Here is a 23,148-nt window from a genome sequence, read left to right as displayed (position 1 = left end):
GTATTATGAGCAGCTTGTTTGTAATCCTGGGTGTAGATGGGCTGCAGAGAGAAGCACAAGAGTTGCTGCCCTGGGAATGAGGAGGTTTGAAGAGAGCACTGGAAGCTTATGGGGCAGAGTTGTTGCTGCCTTCTGCCCCTGGCACTGATGTTTGGGCTGGCTCATGTTCCGGGTGTGACTTACCTGGCAGTTCCAGTGGGGTGAGATCTGCTCAGGAGATATCCATGCTCCTGCTGCAGGGTGCTGGGCAGGTATCTGCTGCACACTCAGAGGAAAAAACCATTAGTGTCATTGTTTATGCTCTATTGGTTAATTATCCTTTGGATGGGGCCGCCTCTTTTATTTTCTTCCCTGGCTTTGATTCTGTCCAGTTCATGCCTGAAACAGGCTTGGCAGGATCTTCCTCCCGTATTCTCAGGGGTCAGTGGCTTCCTTCTGGCTTTTCTCTGTCCTTGCACACAATCTTTTTTGCTGCCCCAGCCTTTCTCCAAAAGCATGTTCTGTCCTTTACTTCATTGAATAATGTCTTGTTTATGATTAAGTCAGGAATAAACTGTAATAGGGCTTTCTTGGCCAATATTTCCACGATGGCTTTCCAAAGCAGGTCTGAGTTGGAAGTGTGCAGATTTACAGTGGCTGCAGATCAGTGCTTGGTCTCTGGACAGATGGCTCTTTGGGTATATGAAGTTGAAAATGTCTGTAACAGTAGATATATCTCTGCCCCTTAGTGTGCAGTTTGGTCTTGCTGTGGCTCTGCCAAGATGGTCACATCCCTGGTCACGCTGTTGGGGCACGTGGAGTGTCTGCAGCTGTGCCTCCAGCAGTGCTGGAGGGGATGGTGCTGCTCTGATTGTTATTCAGAGATGTCCAGTGCTGCAGGAAAGGTGCAGCCTTGTGGCTGTCAGCCTTGTGTGTGTGTCTGTGGGCTCTCTGCTTTGTGCCACTTCTTCCAGCAAGATTAATGAACAGCAGCTTCCAATGACAGAGCCAAGAGTGGTTATTGGATAAATGTTATTTTGTCTACTTTTTAATGATGTAGTTATTTTAAATATAGGAATATTGGTGACAGACAGTCGATGACTAGCAGTATTATGTACCATAATAAAATCTCTTCAAAATGTAAGCTTTCTTTCCTTGATATGTTTCATTATTTGCTGTATGGTGAGAATTTCAGGAGGGTGAAGGTACTTGGCTTTCTGATAGCCTCCTTCTTGTGAAGCTGAGCACAAGCGTTTGGTATTTCACTCATTGAATTGCACACCGTGTTTGGCACAGTACAAATTTAAGAGGTGACTTTGCAGGTAGTGTTTGTGTCATCCTGCTGCTGAACCTCTGCTTGTGACCTCTTCCACAGTGATCTTTTGGGTCTTGCAGTCGGTGGAGAGGGTTTGATTAAAAACATCTGCAAGGTACAATCTTGTTTTGTCCAAAAATAGCCCAAAGTGATCTGAAATGCTGTGTATTGTCTAGAGTTTAGGCTGTAGCTTGTCACATCTGAACAGCAAATTAATGCCAAACAGTTGATAACAGAGTAGACAGTACTGACTCCCTTTAGAACATCTAACAATACAAAACCACGATGTTGCTTATCTATGGAGGAAGGCCAAGTTTCTTACCTGCTTTGGATTTCTTCAGTGTATCTCCAATGGAGTTAAAACATGGTACCTACCTGATGTGCAGTGGCTCAAAAGTTTTCTTGTTATTTAAAGACTTGAATGTTTCCATTCTCTGAAGGTGAACAGTGCTGTGATCAGATGTAGGGACTACATCTGATGTTTGTTGTGTTTTAAAAACATGGGCTTTTCCTCGCTCGCAGAAAAGTCACAATTACTTCAGGGCTGAATTTTTTGCCATCGGAATATATCAGCAGTTTGATCTTGCCATAGTAAAGGGTAATTGTAATAGGAATGAAATTTGCTGTATTCTGACCCAGGAAATATATGCTTTGGGGCTGTAATTTTGACATCACACAGCAGTTTAAAGGAAGAGCCTTACTGTGCCTGGAAAGGACAAACAACTGCTGCTTTTGCTCCTCTGCTGTTGTTTTTTTAATGTTATAGGTTTTAACTCACTAGCAAACTTCTTTTTCCCGTGGAAATGTACAGGCATCTCTGGCAGGTTGGTGGTATTTAGGGAGAGTAGAGAGGAAAATCATGCAAGACTGTGACCTGCTACAGTGCATCCTGTCACAAGGCTCTTCCTTGGGGTCATGGTGCTTCCTAATCTGCCTCTGCAATCCCTGGTGGGGCCTTTGTGGTGGGTGATGATGAGTTCAACACCTGACTGCTAATTCCAGGGAAGGGAGACAGCAAACCCTGGAGGAATGAGAATAGCTGCTGACTTCTTGGAAAGAAAGATTTAGGCATTGTCTGAATAGTTTCTTGAACGCTACCTTTTCAGCCAGGCACCAGTGTGGGGTGTTGGAGGGTGACAAAGAGTTGATTTAAATGCAGACTTGCCTCGGGGCAGGGGTTGTGGGTGTCCCTCAGGTGGATCAGTGTGAATGGCTCTGGCAAATCTCCAGCACTGTGGTTTCACTGCTCAGTCCGGCTGATTGAGCTCAGGTTACAGTTGTCAGTAAGATGCACATCCATTGTATGTGTATGCATGACATCAGAGATAATCAGTTTGGATATACATGTGCCCCTTAAAGCCCAGGATGGAAATCTGTGTAAAAAATTTGAGGCAAAAGTCACATGTACAGGGAGAACACAAGGTGGAAATGGACGGAAAAAAAGAGGGGTTTGCATCTGAAAGTACATCTGCATTTAAAAAGCAGCAGTCAAGGCAGCATCTCAGGTGCTCATGGACGTGGACGCTGCAGCAAGGCACTGGCAGAGCAAGGGGCTGCAGCCCAGTGCCGTTTCACCTTCCTGTTCCTGATCCCCGCTCAGCTATAAGTTATTGTGTGGCTTTTGATGAGTGAGTGAGAAGAATTTCAACAATGTAGTCTATAACATCATTACCTGCTTTTTTTTTCATGTGACAGGATTTATCCTTTTTTATTTTCTTTACCACATGAAGAAAACCCATAAAACTCAACGTGAAGCAGACTATACATTTTATTAGAGAAGTCTGTTGTGTTTTTGTTGCTGGGATGTCAAACTGGGAATGGCAAGAAACGTGCCTCAAGCAGGGTGGTGAGCAGGGCGGAGAAGTGAAGCAAGAAGGTGTGTGTTTGTACTAAGACAGCTTTAATGAGGAGCATATTGCTTGTGCTTATTGGCAGGAGAAATACCTCCAGCACTTCTTGGAGCTCTTAAATGCTGAACCCACCTGGGATGTGTTGGTGGGTGCTGCTAAACAGGCAAGATACTTCACAGCTGGGCACAGGGACTCCTGATTCCTGTGAAAACCTACTGTACCTTGGCTTGGCTCAATCAGTCACAACACAGCAAAGCTCCTGGATGCTCTCCTTGGCAGAGGTTCCTGCTGGTGGTGCACATCCAGCCAGAGAGCAAACGACATGGGATCTGCTCTCTGCTCTTGGACAGTGATACAGAAATGGCATTAAGCAGCCGTAGGGTTTGTGTGTTGAAAGATTTTGGTGTTCTTGTGGTCTCTGCTCAGCCCTGGGAAGCTGAGCGGGTTTGGGTGACTGTCTGCAGAGTTGATACTTGTGAGCGGGTTTTGGAGACAGGCAAGGTCAGTGTGTCCATCTGTCTCCTAGGGGGGGTGGCTGCTGTTGTGCTCCCTTTCTGCTCTGTAGTTTTGGGGCAAAGCAATGACAGTTTTGCTCATACAAATTAAACATTAGTATGTAAGGGTTTTTTTCTGATTATGCCTGTCTTTTGTTTCAAATACTTTATGGTGGAATTTTTTCCTGAGCACATCTGAGAAGCAGGGAAGTTATTAAACTTGTACATACCAACTTCCTTCCCAGCCCCTCGTCATCCCCCCCGCCGCCCAATTCATAAAAACCTTACTTTGCTGTTCTCATCACCTTTCAGTCAGGAAAATTTCACTGTCTCTTCTACTACTTCTTCTGGACGTTTCAGCCTTTGAAATTAACAAAATGTTGTGAGCGAAGTGATGGGGGTTAATAGTGACTCCAAATATATACCTGCTCAAATGTGTAGTTTGAGTGCAGTCATTTACAAGAGGTCATGTTCCTTACTAAAATATAACAAAAGCCTGCTCAAATCCTCTTATTTTTGTTCTTTCAGAAGGATAGGGAGAACCATTGTGTTCTCTGAAGGGGTAGGAGCCACTTAGTAAAAATAAGTACTTGCTTTTTAATGTAAATGTCTCTGCTATCTGATGCAATCTGCACGCAGGGGGGAGGCAAATCTCTTCAAAAGCACCTGAAGCTTTAGTGATTTCTTGTGTTCTGTTTTTTCTCTGAAGATCCAAGCCCAGAAGAAACCTATTCCAGTGAAGTATGAAGTTGGAGATCTTGTTTGGGCCAAGTTCAACAGACGCCCATGGTGGCCGTGCACAATTTGTCATGACCCAGTGCTGGACTGTCACTCAAAAATGAAAGGTACTGTATCTACTCAGACCACAAAGTGGAGGTGTTGTGTATGGCAGGGTGCTGCAGTTTTTAATTAATTTTAAAAGTATTTCTGACCCTTTAAAGGTGTGATGAATAGATCCTATTGCAGAAGACCCAGATCCATAAAGTAGTCCTAGATCAGGGAGGTGACAGGAGGAAGAGGAGGCTGGGGCTGGTGGAAGTGGCAGAGATAACTGTTGGTCGTGTAGGCTTTTCTTCACAGAGTATAGGAGGGAGGAGTAGCTGGGCTGAGCTCAGGGTGGTGCAGAAGAAAGAGCAGCCTCTCAAAAAAGAGAGGCAGAGAAAAAGGAGGTGGATCAGAGAGGTGGGACAGGTGAGGAAGCAGAGCTGGGAAGACTGGAGTGTGTGAGGACACAGAGTTGGCCAGTCTTGGAGAACAGGAGGCTGCAGAGGGTGAGAAGTGGAGTGTGGGGTAGCAGCTGAATGCCTGAAGGTGTGATGGGAATGTGTGCAAGGAAGTGAAATGTTTTGGGTCTTGTTTGGCATGAGAAAGCAAGGGGCTGTTTATGGAGAAATACTGGAAAAACCTGGAGATGGAGCCATGTATATGAAAGTTTAGGGCATAGTGTGAGTCAACTGAGTGTGATGAGGAGAGATGGGGGAAATATGGCAGAGCTGTATGTGCTTGAACACAAGGGAGAGCCAGGAAGAAAGAGAGTCTTACAGGCTCAAGACAGTGGTATGTGAGTGATGGAGAGAACAGAAGGGAAGTGATTAATGGTTTGCTTTTACGATCGTACCAGCTGCCATGGGTAGACTGCCACAAACAGAAAGGGTTAGTTGTTCCTGGTTTCCCCTTCTGATTCTTGGTCTGTGGGCAACTGGAAACCTTTGAACTGGTGTCATCTGCCACTGACAGCTCTAGACCTGTGAGGTTGCCACTCACTGATGTATTTCTCTCCAGGATATGTGGCCCTTGCCAGCATAAGGACAAGTGATGGGCAGGAGTGGACTTTTTTTTTCAACTGTCAGCTGAGAGTCTGCTGCTTAGTTGTCTAGATACACAAAAGTAGCTTTTCTTACACCCTACTCAGGTCATCCCCAAACCTGATTGCTGTAGTCTTCTTACTTGCTATTTCCCCACCTTCCCCTTCATCCTTTGGGAGACATTCATCCTGATTCTAGAGAATGTTGAATGTGCTGTTTTAAGTAGTCTCTTTCCAGCTCTCAAATTCTTGCCGAAGATGCTTCCAGAAGATATGCTGACATATATATTCTCCCCCACATCCCTCCTCATGGCAGGATTTAATGTATATAGCTGTCCAGTATTCCCCTCTCAACCTTTGCATGAGGATTTCTAATAAAGGAATTCTGCAGGGAGAAAACATGATATTAACAAATTCCTTCAAGGCCTGATCTCCAGCCACATGGTGGACTCTTCCCATTATTGTTTTGTCTCTGTTCAGACCAATGGAGCTCTGGGGAAAATTGCATTTTCCAGTTGTGGCTGTATGTAACCTGCTGGTCTCCTCTTCCCAATGCCAAGGTGGCAGAGTGGGTGGATCTGAACTCTGGTGCCTTTGGGCAGGTAGAGCTGCTGGACTCTCTGTGTAGTGTAGGAAGCAGAGCCCTCCTGCCTTGGCTCTCTGTTACCAAGGGAACGAACCCTTCAAACAAGGCAGGTCGCTTCAAACTCATCACTTGTGCAGAAACCTCTTCTCTTGGGTTTGAGGAATGATGTTTTGTTCAAGGCAGTTTGCCTTTTTGTCAGCAAGCTCTCTGCTCAAAGATTTTTGGAACTGGAATTTTGAGGCTCAGTGGCTCAAATCCCAGTACTGTGAATGGGATGGATGAAGCCTGTCATCTTTGTCCTTGGTTTGATGTTGTTCTGGTCATTATTTGTTATCCTCTCAGTGGTCTTGGTCAGAATCTCACTGTCAGCATCTCTTGAGGCCAGGCTGCCACACTGTGCTGGCACTCCTGGAAAAGGCAGCACAAACCAAATGGGCTGGAAGTCTAAGCTGAATGTTCAGAAGGAGAAGGTTAAGCATACATTACAGCAAAATGCAGGGAGAACTTTATATCCCTTGTTTCCAAACCTTGTTTGCTCTGTTCTAATGCTTGTGACCTGTCCTTTTTCACCAGCACACCCAGTACCAGTTCAGTTCTTACTTGTACCATGTCTGTTCAACATCCTTGCACAGAAAGCACCTTTGAAAAACCTTTGAGTGTTCCCTTAAAATTGGATGACTTCTCTTGTTCTGCACCTTTGTGCCCCAGAAATGGAGAGACTCATTGCAACTAATGTTTTGTCATATTGCACCTAATCCTTGTAGTATGTGTGCATGTGTTTGTTTAAATGTTTTGTGTCCTAAATAAGACTTTCTTTGGTATCAAAGCATCGAGCAAGATGGATATGTTCTGGTGAGGGAGGCTCAACCTGTGTGAATAGGTCATATCCAGAAGGATGTCAGTTCTGGGTGTTGCCAGCACCGCTGTGTTTTCCCAACGGTCAAGTGGACTGGACTGTTTAATCATTAATCAGGGAGTAGCAGAAAAGAAATTCCTGCCTGGTTTGTTGTGCCTCTCAAGGAAAAAATATTTAGATATCTTTGCCATTTTCTTTGCAAACAATCTCTACTCTAGGAAGATGACCCATGGTTAATCTATTGTTTATAAGAAAAAAAAACCCAAACAACTTAAAAACAGAGAGTAGCGACACATAGAACATTGACAGCAGGGATCAGATGGGTCTCCCTTAGTTCTGAGCTGAAATCCCCAGAACTGGCATTCATGTGGGAATGTTATTAAGCCAAATGATATTGAAAATTATCTATCATATTGTTACCACTTTCTGTGATTCTTTTTGTGTGTCTTTATTCTGTTATATGCAAATTCTGTTGAATTTCTCAAAATAGTTTCCGGTCGGAGACCATACCGAGAGTACTACGTGGATACCTTAGGAGAACCTTCAGAGAAAACCTGGGTTGCTGGGAAAGCTATTGTCCTCTTTGAAGGAAGACATCAGTTTGAAGAGCTGCCTGTTCCCCGGAGAAGAGGAAAGCAAAAGGAAAAAGGCTACAAAAATAAGGTGAAAGATCTGTTTTCTTCAACATGTTTTTGATTCTTTGAATCTGCACAGTACAAAATATTCCTTTATGCCTGGAATTGCACTTTTGACAGCTTTCTTCTGTGAGATTGACTGCAGCAAGGCAGCCAGGGAGGGGATTCTTTGCATCCTTACATCAAACATAGTTTATAAACTGCCAGGAGTTTTTATGCTCTCTTCAGTGCCGGGGTGTGGCCTGCTGCTTCTATATGCCCTGGACACTCTGGGAAGCAGAGGAGTCAGGGCTCTCTTGGTGTGGGATCTGTTCAGCACAGCTATCTCCTGATGTTTATTGCAGCACTGCTAAAAAACTTCCTGTGCTCTCTGGCAGCCTGTGCTCTTTTGGCTGATCCGAAGCAGAGGTGGAGTTGCACGCTTCAGTAGATCACTGGCTGAGATAAAGCAGTGGGGTTTTTAGCCCTGCTTCAGTAATTCTCTTTATAGAAACCTGTTAGGACTTATAATTTGACTTGGAAAACGCTTTGTCAGGGAGCCTGTGGGAATGAGTTTTGTGGCTCATCGCACCGACTCCGTTTCCAAACATAACAACCCTGAGCAGTTGTAGCCAGTTAATGTAACGTGACACAGGGGTCTGGTCTATGTCTTTAGGAAGGTGACTGAAGAAATTAACTTGTTAGAATTGCTGAAGTGAAGAACTACACAGGCTACTGTGTTACTGTAAGAGAGCAAATAGTTACACTAGGCAATGATGTCTGGTTTTTCTTTTTCTCTTATTCTATGGCTTTATAACCTATGTTAATGCAGAACCATCAGACTGAACGTGCTCTTGCAGATTTGAGTCCCTGGTTGCAATGCTCTCATTTGGTTTTCCCTTTCCAAGGCCATGTTCAGTATCTTTCTTAAGGACTTCCCTCCTTGTGCTCACAGCCGCCTAAAAACAAGTGACATTCTCACAAGTAAATTTTCTGGTTCTAGAATTGCTTGACGGGAATCTTGTTCTGTATGTAAATGAAGTGCCAGCAAGGCTGCAGTACAGGGAACCAAATGTTTGTTGCTCACAAAAATGTCCAAGTTTGCATCTCTGGAAGCAAAAATTTGATGCAAAGCTGAGAGTACTTGTCTGGTTTGCTATCAAGATTCATAAGACTTTTTTATCTGCTGGGATGAGATTTTGTTGCTTTGGGTATGTTTTAAAGGAAAAGTCAGAAAATTTGAGTTGTTCCACCTGCTTTGGAATTGGTTTTGATTTTAAGAGCAGTTGTGAATCCTCTGATTTGCTGTTGTGCAACCAGAAACTACACAAGCACATAAGAAACAACTTTCTTGTTGGTTTTGGGTGTTATAAGAGGTTCCTGTCCAGTATAAGGAGGGATTTTCTTTTTAATAAAAGTACAGAGTTAAAGCTGGGAGACCTCTCAGGAATGAACATCATAAATTTGATAAAGTGCATCTTAGATGTGTGGATCTCATGTTTGTCCCAAGGTGAGTTGATGGAGAGCGCAGATTAAATCATGCTGTGAGTTCAAGGGATGCAGGAAGAATCAAGAACGAGCAATGGAAACAGGTCTGCTCAGATATTTTAAGGAAAACAATACTACATTTGCCTTGAGAGCCTTTTTGGCTGTTGCTTTGCATTTGTGCACCAGGGATCCATACCATATGCATTCCCTTTACAGGCTGTTGTTTTCAGGATGTGTTGGGATGCCAGGACACCTGATTCTTGGGACACCTGTGGTTGCAGGGACCTTTTTGCTCTCTTGGGAATGCACAGGGGTTTCTTTTAGGCTCAGCAGGAGTGCAGGATGCTTACCCAGGAGCAGTGCTTCCTGTGTCCACTAGACACAGTCTCAGGGAATCCATATGATTGTCTTAAAGATACAAAATGCAGGAATGTCCCTCTGTTCTGTGCCTTGTACTCCTCAATCTCACTTTTATCTCATTGGGTACCTGCTCAAATATTGTCTTTCTCTTTTTTCTGTCTCCAACTTTTTAAGGTTCCTCAAAGATTTATGGCTAAATGGGAAGTCAGTGTTGGACAGGCAGAAGACATTCTTCTCGGAGGGCCAGAGGATCAAAAGTGCAGCCAGAACTCCAGCGAGCCAGACAGTGAGAAGGACATGCAGTCGGAATACTATACCAATGGCCCTGGAGCAGAAAGGGACAGGCAGCTGAACGGCTGCTTTAAATCCTTGGCGTTTGACTCCAGACACGCGGCCAGTGAAAAAGAAAAATTGCACATTAAGCCACATGTGAAAAAAAGCTCTGAAAGCAGAAAAAGGACTAGAGTAAAAAAAAGCGGCACGAGAGGGGAAGCATCTAGGGGAGAAATCAAAGACAAAACACCAGAGAGCATAGTTAGAAACACACTTGTTGGGGACCTACCAGAGAAACACGCTTCTCATGAGCTTCGCCGGATTGCCAACAGCCTGACAGCATCCAGCAGCACCAGGGAAAACCATTTGCTTTCCTCCTTTGGAGAAAGACGTTTTGAAAAGACACCTTTGAAACCGGACTGTGAGAATCGTAAAAGTGATACCCTGAAGAACGCTCTCCAAGGGGATTTGTTTTCCAACCCGTCTTTTGAGAGAGAGAACTCCCTGGGCATTTTATGCAGTTCTAAATTGCAAATACACTATTCTGCGTCTGATGCTGGTATTGAGAAAAAGCAAACTGAATCGGATTCATCCTCTTCCCTCTCCGATGGTGGGGACAGTGATGTAGATACCATGGACCAAAGTTCAGAGAGAGCCTCTAGTGCTCTTGAAGTTAGTGATTCTTCAGATAAAGTGGAGAAGGAATTTCCTATGACGTCAAGTGGAAACATTAAACTTTCCATGTATCTTTCTCAGAAGAGCAGCAGAAGGGCCAGGAAGAAGTCCTACAGAGATCGCAAACTTCTGGGAGGTTCAGCAGCCAGCAGACTTGATGCTGAATTTGCAGATGGGGAGCTGGAAGTTGGCTTCTCTGATGCTGAGATGTCACTGATGGCTCTTGAGTGCTCTTCGGATGTGAGAAATGACAATCTTTCCCCAGCAAACAAGCACACTACCCCCCAAAGTGTCTCCAAGGACAGCTCCTGGCCTGCTGTTGCAAATCAAGCAATCTTAAAATCGAAAAGCATGAAATTACCCCGAATCAGGAGTATAAAATGCAAACATAAAGAAAAGGTTGGTGGGTTGGAGCCTTCTCTTGCAGAAGAGGAGGACAGTGTGAATCGCTGCTCTTCAGATACCAAAGGTTTCTCTGGCCTTCAGAGAAGTGGAAAAGTTGATGGTCAGAAACTGTTAAACAACATGCACGAGAAACCCAGGGATTCTGCCGAAATCGAAACGGCTGTGGTGAAGCACGTCTTGTCGGAGCTGAAGGAACTGTCTTACCGGTCCATGAATGATGATGCCACTGACTCTGGCACTCCAAAGGCCACAGTACCTTTACTTTTCTCTTCTGCCTCTGGTCATGGTCGTTTGCCTATTGAACCAGATTACAAATTCAGCACCTTGTTAATGATGTTGAAGGATATGCATGACAGTAAGACAAAAGAGCAGCAACTGATGACTGGTCAAAATATAGTCCCATTTCGAAATACCAGCACAGCTGATGGTTCTGGAAGCAATTCTGCAAGTGGTCTGAAGTCTTTGTCTATTGTAGGTCCCCCGTATAAAATAGAAAAAAATGGAGATTGTGTCCAGGAAACAGTAAATCCAAACTCCACTATAAGCAACTCCTCCTTTTCACGCAATCCTCCAACCAAGTTGACGGGGATTGGTTCTGGTAAAAGGGAGCCTGCAAGTGCTGCTGTTTCTGGGACAAATGGCACAAATTGCATGTCCAAACGCAACTGTTCAAAATCTAAGCAGTCATCTAAGCTTGGAAATAAAACAGTTTCAAACAGAAAGGACTTAAAACCAGGAGGGCCAAGTAAGTTGCTAAGTCGGTTATCCAGAGATTCAGGAGAACATGCATTCCGTGTGCACGGTTCAGTTACCAGTCCTCTAGGTAATGAGGCAGAAGATACTGAGAGGAAAGAGTGTATTGATTTAACAGAGCATTCAACTGATGAAGACTCTGCCTGTTTATCTGATGACAATTTAGGTCGTATTGGAAGGAGACCTGAAGCTGGTAGAAATGTTGAGAGCTGCAATTCTGCTGAAAATGGGCAGAGTCCAGACTTGGATTCAGAGGCAAATAGTGAGAGCTCTCTTGGTGATGAGTCTAATGATATAAATCACGTAGCACCCAAAAAGCGATGGCAGCGTTTTAACCAAAGCAGTGCTAGATCTAATAAGCACATCGGTAGATCTAGGGAACAAGGAAACTTGGAGAGTGCCTTTGGCCTGAATTCTCGTGGCTTTTCACTGAAGGGAAATGAGTGCTTGGGACGTAGGCATTCCCCTCATTCAAAGGTGCTTGAGGGAGACCTGGCAGTTCAGGACTTTGAGAATCGTTTAGACTTAGTTGATAAACATTTGAATGTAGGTGGTAAGCCAAACACCAGTGTGATGGACTCAGAAACAAAGCTTGGCAACTTTGCTCCCCAGTCTGAATTCTCTGCACAAGGTAAGGGAGCTGGACTTGCGCCAGAGTGTGTATTTGTATACATTTTATACTTTTTCATTTAAAGGATGAGTTATGGAACTTGGGGCTGTCTGACAATGTGGAGATGTCTACGTCTGAGCAGAAGAAAATGTACCTTGGTTTGAGTTCTCTCTAAGTATGGAGAACAAAGACGTCAGATCAGTTATTGGCTTGTGCTCAGGTTATTGGTCAGAAAGTTTTGAATACATTACAAATCATTAGTTTCTGCGCCATGAAAGGTAAAATGAGCATCCTTCTCTGAGCTTGGGATTTTTTTTAAACTTGCATCTTTATAAAGTGTTCCTTAGAGCCCCGTGCTTGGTGTTAGTGGGGTAGATCAGTGCTAGAATGTTGTCTGAAATTGAACCTCAATGGCTGCTCTGATTTTATCTTTTGTAGTGCTGTTTGACATAGTTTGTCTTTTTGGTTTGTTCTGTAGAATCTCATAAAGATTATGTGTTTGGGGGTTCTTGGGGAATTTTTGCTTTTCAGTGTGAAATTTTACTAGCTGTTAATAACAAGTTGGAGAGTCCCACAAATTTCCTAATTTGCAGCTCTGGTGTAGTTGCCTGATGGGTGAAGAGGAGAACAGAAGGGAGGGAAGCTGCCAGGGAGGCTGGGCTGGAGGTGGGTCTGAAAGATGGCAATTAAAAAATGAGGCAGCAGCATTGGAAGGGAAATGACCTAGGAAGGAGGAGGCCTCTGAGGACCACGAGGTCAGACAGCCCTGCCTCTCCCACAGAGATGGGAACATTTGGTTAAAGCCAAAGGAAGATATAAAAAGGTGTGTGCAGAAGCAATAGGGCCAACAGGACCACATTTGACACATACCATCCTCAGAATCCAAAGGGAACACACATTAATAAAAACAATAAAATTAAATTTTTGCATACGCTTCACCAAACTAAATTGCTCTAATCTAGTTGCAATATCGTAAGTTAATAGAACTCGTCAGAATTTCGAGCCTGTGTTATTTTATGACTTATGTGTTCCCTCAGTGCACATTTTGATGTGTGTATTTTGCTCTCAGTGGTTACTGGAGACTGCCTGCACCTATGATGCAATGTGGCAAAGGCATCTCCTGACTTGGTGATTGCGGGACCTGCCCAAGGCAAGTCACAGCAGGCACAGAAAACAAGCCCATAGGATGTAACACAAGGGGTAAAAGTTCTGGTTTTAAATCATGACCCGTTTAATCATTCACTCACTCCTCTGGTTGGGTCTGTGTGTTTCTGAGGACTGAAGTCTCCGCAGAGCAGTCGAGAGGACACACACAGTTCTGGGCTGTTGGGCTCTGCCGCAGGAGCGTCGCAGCCGAGGGAGTGAGTTCCTCCTCCGCACTGAGATCCAGACGGGTTCTCATGGCTTCATGCTGGTTTTGCAGTGGAAGCATCCCTGCAGTGCTGCTGTGTGAGATGAAGATACAAGTCTGCAGAGACAGCTAGAGAAGAGGAGCTGCTGAGAGGCAGTAAAGGCAGGAGGGTAGTGGCAGAGGAAGGCAGCAGGCTCCTGGGCGAGGTGGCGATGGTGGAGAGGAGCGTACACTGTCCTGGTGTTGCACACAGGGGTGCAGCAGCAGCAGTCAGGGCCTGGGTTTGCTTGCAAAGATGCCAGAGCAGCGACCGCAGTGTAATCCAATTCCCTTGTCCTAAATAGCACATGAGCCCCGAGCACACCTGTCCTTTGTGAACAGATGTGAAAAGACCATTTCTATATGTTGGGCAAGGCCAAGTACATTGAAAATAGAGGGACTGATGCTGGAAGCTGAATTGATTGCAGCTTACAGAAGAGGAGTTTCCTCTGCTTGCCAGTGCTTTGAGAGAAGATGTGACCCATCCTTGTCTGCAGCAGGTAGAGTTCCAATGTAAGAGATCACAACAGATTGCAGTCACAACTTTGCAATTCCCACTAAGCTCAAACTTTAAAGTCTTCATCATAGTTAAATGGCAGCACTTGGCATATTTTTCCTACAAACTTTGTGATGTGAATTGAAGCAAATAAAGCGGAAGTGAAGGTTAGTGGAATTTGCTGACATAAAACAATTTTATAGTTTTATCAGGTATGTGATTCACCACTGCCAATCAGATTGCATTTGGGATTCTTGTACAGGATTCCCTTTGGGAACAAAAAAAGCTGTTTAGCCAGGCCTTCTGGCATGGTGCTATGTGCTCTGCTGCATGGCTTTGGGGCTCTAAGTAGTTGTGTGCTGAGGATACTCACCCTGTAGCTGGTTATGTACTGAAATGTGTGTTTCACCCAGACACCTGTGCAGAGTGTTAATAGAGGCTGAAAATAGCTGCGTTTGAGAAAGTTGTTTCTTTCTTCTCTTTTGGCTAAGTTTGACATTTTCATGCTTGTTTAACCACAAAGCCACAATAAAGTGTAGCAGTCTTGTCCAACATCCCTGTTCTGAAGTGTTGCACTGGAATGCTTTGTTTTAAAATGCTTCCGTTTTAAAGAAGAAAATGCCAACCTCCTACGAATTAAAAGAGGCAAAGAGAATATTTACTGTTTGTTCTTACATTTCCAGGAGACCACAGACATTTTCATGAATAGGAGAAATCTTTGGGCAGGATTATTTAATGATTTTTGAAGGGTAAAAAAAGGAGAAAAGTCAGAGCAATTCTGGAAAGGAAGAAGACATAAATCTTGCTTTGCAGCTTGTTGAGTAGAGATAGTGTAGAGTGTCAGGGCTCTTTTTTTAGGAGCTTGCCGTGCACTGGGGAGTTGAGGTGGTGTATCATGGATGGTTAGGTTGTGCTGAGGAAATACCTGTTCCTCTGTGGTTGTGCCACACTGTGCAAACACAAAAGACGTGAGCCTTGAAGAGCTTGCAGCCAGTGGCTCTCTGATCTCATTGGGGAATAAATAAAGCAACAAATGGGCTTGCAGTAGCAGATGGGGAATTTGTAATGTATGAAAAAATGCTGGGGAGGAGGGGAAGGGAAGGAGTTAAGCTTACGTGTTACTAGTGATTTCAGTGACTGAACTGCTCTAAGGGAAAACAGTGTCTTCCTGTGCTCCTGCACTAAAACCAAAATATTTTGGGTAAACAGCAAAAGCATCTGAGTTGCTAATGGTCTTTGGTTTTGGTAGAAGTACTACAAAAAGATTAGATGTAGTTTGTAGGGAGATGTTGGGTGAAATTTCAGGAGCCCCTCAGTCTAATGTTTTTTGATTTCTTAACCTGAACTGCTTGAAGTCTCTTGGGCCCTTAAAAACCTTACCTATCATGTCAGGATTGTGGAAAATAGGAAGCTCAAAAATTTTAAGGCTATCTCAAAGAGAAAAAAGTATTGACTCTTCCCACATGGACTCTCTGGAAGAGAAGGCAGGAACAACTATTATCCACAGATCACGAGGAGAGTTTTGCCTTGTGATAGTCTCAGAAACACAGTCTTGAAGCTGCTTTCCTTTTTCTTAGCACATTCAGAGAGGAAGCGCCTTAGAAAGCCCAGTAAACGGCTTCTGGAGTATGCAGAAGAATATGATCACTTGTTTGCACCCAAGAAAAAATCAAAGAAAAACCAGGAGCAATTGCAAAAGGTGGGTGAAGGCCAGTGTATTCCTCATGGTTATTGCTTTGGGCCTCTGGTCTGTGTGTGTTTATGTTCTTGATGGCTGAGTGTTCTTGCTGTGTGCAGTGCCATGCAGGATGAATGTTTTCACCAACATGTTTCACCACGCCAGGTGAATTCTGTGGTGAGGTCTGAATTTGAAGGAGGTCTTCCCGCACAATGCAGTCCTGACAGAGATACCCAGCGGGGGCCGAGTTCTTTGGTTTCAACTCCATCTTCAACCAAAGAATCCCCTCCCATCCTTGAAGCAGAGTGTTCCTTCTCAGAACTAGGATCCCACTCCACTGATCCCAATAATCAAGTTCCAGAAGGACGTTCAGATATTCCAGACCTGGTGGTGCTGTCTGCCTCAGATGCTTCTGAAGTTTCTGCTTCTCCAGATGCAGAAGAGGGATTCCTGAAAGCAGGTGAGTGGAAGGTTGTGTGATTCTGCTTTCATAAGTGAAAGTGTTCACTGGAAAATGATGCAAGACATGCTCAGGGTTAAAACCCTGGTGCTCTGGCTGTGCTAAATTGGAAGGAACGCTGTTCCTGTCCTAAAGGCCCTGTGGTCAAAATACTGAAACCAAACAAACAGGGGTTATGGTCGCTGGGAGGTCAGTTTACCTGTCTTATGTGAGAGAAGAGGGCTTGCCTTCGGTGACTTGTGGATCTCCAGGCTGTCTATTACAGCAGCATGAATGCTGATGTGAGGGGCGAGGGAGTGGAGGCAGGACTGTGTTAGTGGTAGGACTGGCTTATGCCAGATCAAAGGGTTTGGGAAATTACGATCTGAATCGTGTGCCAGGATGTGTTACCTTCTGGCAGTGAGTTCACAGTCTCTCTTCTGTGGGTGGATTTTTGTATTACATATTGAGGTGAGCCTGAAGGTCATGGCAGACTGCGGTCCATTTTTATTGAAGTTGTACAGAAACAGGTAATTGGCATCTCTGCCCAAGGAGCTTATGATCCCAAAGACAGGGTGAAGTAGATTGTTTTGAACTGTTGGCTGATATTTGCTTAATGATCTTAATCTGATTGAAGAGGAGAAAACCCTCATTTATCTGATGTGAAGGATTTCATTGCAGGAAACTTTGAAGGCAAACGTCAAAGGAAGCCCACTAAAAAGCTTTTGGAATCCAATGATTTGGACACTGCCTTTATGCCAAAGAAGGAGGAGTGGACTCCCCAAAAGAAGGTACTTTCCTTCCAGCTCTTTTGAAAACTGGATAGAAAACAAGCCTAGGCAGCAGACCCTGCTGAATGAACCGCAGTGCAATGGGATGTGGTTTTCTCTTGGCTGAGGCCCAGGAGCAAAGGTCCACCCTTCCCAAAGGTGCTGCTTGCTGTGTTACGATGAGGAAATCTACTCTTCCCCACCCCTCCCCACCAGGGTAGTTTTGGCTGTAAAATCTCCTTTCTTTATTGATTTTTATGGAAAAGGAGTCATCTGGTTGCTGGCTGGGAACGTGTGAGCAGAAGTGTTCTTGCGCAGAGGCTTTCTGTCATGTTGCAGTGTGGCTTGAGCTTGAACCTAAGGTTTTGTCCTTTTCCATCAGATTTCCTCTGTTGCCACTGTTCTAAGGTTAAGTAATAATACTTCCTTCTTTTTTTGTGTGTGTGGCACAGTTTTAGTACAGTTATCACAATTGCAGTAATACAGAGGTTGGTATATCCCTGTCTTAGACTCTGTAAAAGCCTAAAGCCAGAGAGTCTCTCTTCCCAGCACTTTACAGGGGTTTGCAGCCTTTTTGGGAGAGCTCTGGAAGCAGTGGACGGTGCTGGTGAGCACGAGACAGAGCAGCAAACTCAGCATTTCTCCAAGCCCATAGACTGACCTTTACATGTGGGATCTATCACACACATAAAACAAATGTTTTCTTGTAAAATCTCTTATGACTGATGAATGAATTCATGATGTGAACTGTAAGTTACGCATTGCAGTCGTTCATGAAGGCTGCATGGCTGAGGGGTGCACACCTCTGTTCTGCATCTGGTGACTTGACTCTCCTGTGTGTTTGTAGGGTACTGGCCCTTCAGAGAGTGACAGCTCTGAGCTCTACTCACCAGCCCACTTTCAGGACCTGGGAGAAGGTAAGTGAAGGCAGGGGTGGTGGGGCAGGCTGTTGGTGACATTTGGATCAGTGCCTGCAGCACTCTGTGTTTGTGTAAGGACTTGGTGTCCTGAGCACTTGCCTCAGCAGCGGCAGATAAAAAGAGGTACTGAGACTGTTCACCCCCAGTATAGTTATGCTTTTGATTTCCCTCTGGAAAGTGGAGAAGTGTATTCATGTTTCTATGAGAAGCTGTTCACTTCTCATTGATAGTCTGTGTGCTTGAAGGGAGCTTGTCAGCACAGGTCCTGTAGCAACATGCTGTCATATGCCTGATGACATGCTGTGACCAGGCCCAGCAGTGGCTTCCTGTCCTGTGGACAGCTACTCCTTTCGCTCCTGCCTTTGGATCCCATCGGTATCAGCATGAAGAGGCTTCTGTTGCAGTGCAGGAGGAGGTAGTAATGAGCATTTGATTAGCAGTGTAAGCTTTGTGTTGGTACCATTTCTTATTTTCTGCTGGGTGGGCTGTCTCAGCACAGTAATGCTGTTCTGCAGCCCAGCAAAAGGATCTTAAACCAGTATGAATTGGGGCTCCTCTGAAGGCTGCAGGACAGAAGACAGAGTACCTGGAGGCTGGTATTGCCCCAGCCCTTAGTACCTCAAAGAATATAGAACCCAACCTGGAGCTCTCAGAAAGGGGATAGAACTTGGTGGTGTCACCTGTAGCAAGGGAATGATTTCTGCATTTTCTTTGAATGGTCTTTCTGTTGCATCCCAGCTTCTGAAAAGCTCTTGGAGAAACAGCGGAAGCGGAAGAGACAGCGCCATACCACTGCTGCAGTCCATTCCAAGAAGGAGAAAAATGAGGAGGGGCTAGGGGAGACCCCACACTCTGAGGTACTTGTACAGTCTTCTTACATGCTGTCGTCCCTTTATCCTGTCTGTACTTCTCAGGGCACTTGGCAGAGCCTAGACCAGGGAGGGTTTGTCCCACTGATGCAGTTGTATGAGCTGGGGTTAAGCTAAAGATACCACCTTGATTTAGTAGTGCTGAACTCGGGCTCTCTTTTTAAACTGCTACTCAGCTAATTCTCTAGGGGAGGTGCTGTTCTGAACAGATGGAAGCAGGTTTTGCCTGGCATCTTGCTTTGCATCTCAGAAAATCAAACTGCTGTAAAAGGTCTTCTCTGGTGGCAATGGTGGGAATCTGCTCTTCCACCAGTATGAAGCACAAGCACTAGACTGGTTTTCAGCTCCTTCTGTTTGCCCCTGCATGCCAGGGTGAGCCAAGAACCTCTGTGAGAGGGCTGGGGGGGGAACCGTTGACAGCTCACAAGAGCCTCTGATTGTGTTCTGCCATCTAGCAGAAAGGGATAATTGGGGCAGCTACCTCCTACTGCATCCCAACAGGGTCAATGTACAAATCTCTCTGACAAACACATTTTGCCTTTTAGGAATGAGCCAGTTATCACCAAATGTAGGGAAAGCAAGACTTCCTGGGACAGGCAGGACACCTCTGGGCCTCTCGCTATCGCCTCCCACTTCCAGTGGCTCAGGTGCAGCAGCAGGCAGGATAGTCAGTATGTATTTTAGGAGCCAGTTATAGATATATATTGTTATATTTGTTGTTACACAGCATCCAGGAGAGCAAAAACCTCACACCGCTTTGAACAGTTCCAGCCACCATACTGCTTTTTGTAAAGGGCATTTCTGATTAGGTTGGTAAATTGGGGTGATACCCCTGGGCCATGGAAGCCTTCCTGTGCTGGTGTTAGTGCTCTTTCTGAAGCGTGCTCATCTGGCATCATGTTTCAAAGCAACCTGTACAGATATCTTTGCCAGTGCTGGGGAGAACAGTTAACACTGTCTGCAGTTAAGACCCCATTAAGAGACTGGCTTGGCTCTGAGGCAGCAAATTCTCTGTGAAAAGAGGGGCAGTTCAGAGCAGCAAAAATCTAGGCCATGGGTCAGAGTCCCGCACCCACCACTCACTGCAGAGCAAGCCCAGTTTTAACTGCCTACAGCCTTAGACAACTGTGTTGAGTACTTAATTATGATGTGAACCATGCCAAACAGAAGTGTCAATGCTTGGCACCTCTGCCAGCATCTGTTTCTCTGTGATTGTGTCTCTTGAGCTGCTGTGGTGAGTGTTCATCCCTTGGCTTAGGTGAATACGTGGGTTCTGGTGAGTACTGGGGTGCTGTGGAGATGCAGTTGTGCCTCCAGGCAGAATTGGGATCATGCTGGTCCCTCAGTGACTTTGCACACACCAGGCAAGGAACTCCACTTTAAGGTCAATGGGCTAGAAAAAATAGATGGTCTGATGATACAGCAGTGAAGCCTTGAACCTAGCTGCCTACTGAGGAAAAGAGGGCAGAGGAAAGCTTGTCAGTCTAGGCTGAGCTAAGCAGCTTTCCCTGTCCTTGCCTGTCTATGGAGCCAGGAGTGCAAATTTACATTGGGGCAGTAAGAGACTGAGAAAAGGGGATGGAAAATACTGCTGAAATGGTTGTCAAGGTTCTGAGCCAAGGTCAGGCTGTGCCAAAGAACAGGCCATGCTTTGGGGATATGCCAGACACAGCAGCAGGGATAGCTCTGGAAAAAGTCCAAGGATGAGCCCTTCTTTCTTCAGGAGGTATGTAGATTTGTAGTGTTGCAGTGCTCATGCTGGGCAGGGGAAGGAGGGGAACAATGACAGGTCTTTTGAGTGATTGCTCTGAGTGGAGATCCCCTTCTCCCTGTTCACAAAAGATGGGCTTTGCTCATCCTGCCTAGCTCTGATATTCCCTTCCCTATGCAGTTCTGGGAGCAGTGTTAGAATGAGGCTGAGATCCGGGCATGTGGAATGTGCGGATTGGCCAGCTGTTTTCAGAACTGAATTGGGTGTGTTTAGGCTGACAGAGCAGGGCTAGAACATGCTGTGCCACACTGGGCAGTGTGAGCCTAGTTGTTAAGTAACATTGCAGCTAGCAAACGCGTTCAAATCCAGAGAGGGAGTTGCTGATTAATGTTCTAGGACTCCTCGATCCATTTTAGTCTCCTATTTCATCAGCACATGAAACATGTTCATCAGGGTTCAAACCAAGGAGTCCTGCAGCAGTGGGACTCCGTGGTCTTTTAGCCATGGGAGAAAGCGACCAGGAGGATGGAAAGACAAACCAGTTTTAAATCCCACATACCTCTGCCTGTACCCATTCTAAGTATGTCCCTCTACTTCCAAAACACTACCTTGAAGCCTTAGCTACAACAGGAAGCTGGTGCCACTGACCACATGACATGTGGTACTTGTTTACCAGCACCCTGCCTCTCCTGACAGGGACTTCAGTGACCATGAGGGGGGCTGAGCTCACTGTGTCCATGACTCTGGGGCCCCAGCACAACCAGAAGCTATAGGCTGACATTGTTTGCCCATACCAGTAGCTGATTAACCCTGCACTTGTTCTCCATTACAGTGACCCAGGGTGTGACTCTTGGGGATGGTCCTGTGCAGGGCTGAGACTTTGACTTGATGATCCTTATGGATCCCTTCCAACTCAGTATATTATGTGATTCTGTGACCCCTGAGAGCCTGAGATCACTGCTGGGATGAGCAGAAGAGGAAGCACATATGTAGGAATAGGAGGACCTGAGCTTTAAGGTGTCCTTGGAGCACTGGTCACCAGTGCTGCTCCTGGAGCATTCCAGGAGCCAAAGCAAGTGTTTGGGCCAGAAAGCTGCCCTGCAGCAGACTGCGTAATTCCTAGCAGAAATACAGCTGCAGGAGAAGTATTGTAATACTTACTTAGAGAATATAGAGGCAAAGATGGCTGTTTTGTTCTTAGATGGTCTTTTTGTCAATGCTGTAGAGACCTTTCCTCTCCCTTTGCTAGGGCTGTGTGGTAGGGTGTTAGCAGCTTATTCCCACAGGCTGCATCGCTGCCAGCCTTCCAACAAGACTGTGCTGATAGTGTGTGAGGCTGTACTCTGTAAGGTATGTTGGACTGGCAGTAGTTTGTAGCTGGGACTTTGCTACCTTCTTTTTTTTTTTTGTGCTCAATAAAGGCAATTTATACCATTCATCTTTGTATTGTGTGCTTTAATATACCCTCAGTGCACCTGTGCATCATCGCTCCACAGAACTCACATGGCTTTAAAATGTCCCCAAATAAAATCATACTGCTACATTCAGGGAATGGGGAAGAAAGACAACAATCCCAGGCAAAGGCAGCATCATTAGAACAAAATAGCAGCTCTAGGTTCTTCCAGCTTTAGACTTTGGAAGATCTTTATGTCCTTTCTTTGCCCTGACTTAAATGTTTTCAAAAGGCATTCAGTTCAGCTTACAAGCTTTAGTAGCACTGCAACTCAGACTTTCCTATACAGAAAGTGGTGCAAAGCTCCCTCTTGTGATCATTTGCTGGACACCCTGCACCAAGCAAGCCTGGAGGTGTGGGAGTGATATCTGCTACCTCTGCCAGCAGCTTGAATTCCTTACAAGGTCTCTCAAGTGTACAGTTTGTGTCTGTGTGTTGTATACACTGGGTACAGCTTGGTGACCCAAGAAGGAATTGACATCTATGCACTGGTCTCACTCAGCTAATTGCAGTGAGCTGGGATGTTAAAAGGTGGCAGAGTCCTTAAAATGTTCTTGCTCAAAGCACTTAGCTGAAGGCATCACTTTGGTGCAGAATTAATGGCTCTTAAGTTGTACCCACTCTGGAATGGCAGCTGGGCTGGTGAGCCCACTGCAGTGTTGTTCCCTAGACTATACCCAAGAGGGCTGGAAGTTGTCAGGATGGTGTTTCCTAGGTCTTCGTTGCCTGTCCTGACAAAATCCATGGCAATGCTGCCATGTGTAGCTTCAGGACAGCAGTATCTTGTGGTAGAAACAAGTGTCTCTAGGATACCTGCTGCTCTCCTTCCCTCTAACAGTGCTTGGGCAGGTCCCGTGGGCACATCAGATGCCTTGTGAAGCCTTGTGGCAGGATCCCTGACTTGGCCCATAAGGGTGCAGTTGGGCCTTTATAATTTGAAATCCGTTGTCTCCACCAGTAGATGTTACAGACAGTGCTGTGACACTTGCACAGGACAGATGCTTGTGTGAGACGCTGCGTCCCAGGCAGGGTGGGGTGTAAGTGCCCTACTGTGCTCCTCACTTTTGGGCTCACAGAATATGTTGAGTTGGAAGGGACCCATCGAGCATCATCGAGTTCCTACCACACCTTGAGTACCTTCATGCCTATAATTTACGTGGGTTAGGACATGCTGAGGTGAATGTGGGGCAAAAGTGTAGTTCATTTAGTGAATGACAGCTGCTATGAAGATTGTTTGAGGTTTTCCATTTTTGTTTCCAGTACAAGTAGAAATTGGAATGCTTCTCACTATTCCAGTCTTTCTAATTTGTTTCCATTCAGGGCATGAATGACTGCTTACTCAGTTATGAGGGGTTATACA

General features: G+C 45.3%; 1 protein-coding gene across 5 annotated transcripts in view; it reads left to right on the top strand.

Annotated features, from left to right (window-relative positions):
- NSD1 (nuclear receptor binding SET domain protein 1) overlaps window positions 1-23,148 on the top strand; it is a 62,401-nt gene that overhangs the window by 13,519 nt on the left and 25,734 nt on the right. For 4 of the 5 annotated variants that reach the window (XM_050312450.1, XM_050312448.1, XM_050312447.1 and 1 more), the window contains 8 exons: window positions 4,348-4,483; window positions 7,375-7,547; window positions 9,521-12,083; window positions 15,526-15,647; window positions 15,792-16,086; window positions 16,747-16,856; window positions 17,683-17,752; window positions 18,494-18,612. In XM_050312450.1, coding sequence (XP_050168407.1) covers window positions 4,348-4,483; window positions 7,375-7,547; window positions 9,521-12,083; window positions 15,526-15,647; window positions 15,792-16,086; window positions 16,747-16,856; window positions 17,683-17,752; window positions 18,494-18,612 — 3,588 coding nt within the window. The remainder of the gene's footprint in view (window positions 1-4,347; window positions 4,484-7,374; window positions 7,548-9,520; window positions 12,084-15,525; window positions 15,648-15,791; window positions 16,087-16,746; window positions 16,857-17,682; window positions 17,753-18,493; window positions 18,613-23,148) is intronic. The other variant, XM_050312451.1, reaches the window with a different exon arrangement.

The sequence above is a fragment of the Myiozetetes cayanensis genome, unplaced genomic scaffold (genome assembly GCF_022539395.1).
Source record: "Myiozetetes cayanensis isolate MyiCay16 unplaced genomic scaffold, myiCay2020 scf17, whole genome shotgun sequence".
Classification (NCBI taxonomy): domain Eukaryota; kingdom Metazoa; phylum Chordata; class Aves; order Passeriformes; family Tyrannidae; genus Myiozetetes; species Myiozetetes cayanensis.
This window is presented reverse-complemented; position numbering and strand designations above follow the sequence as displayed.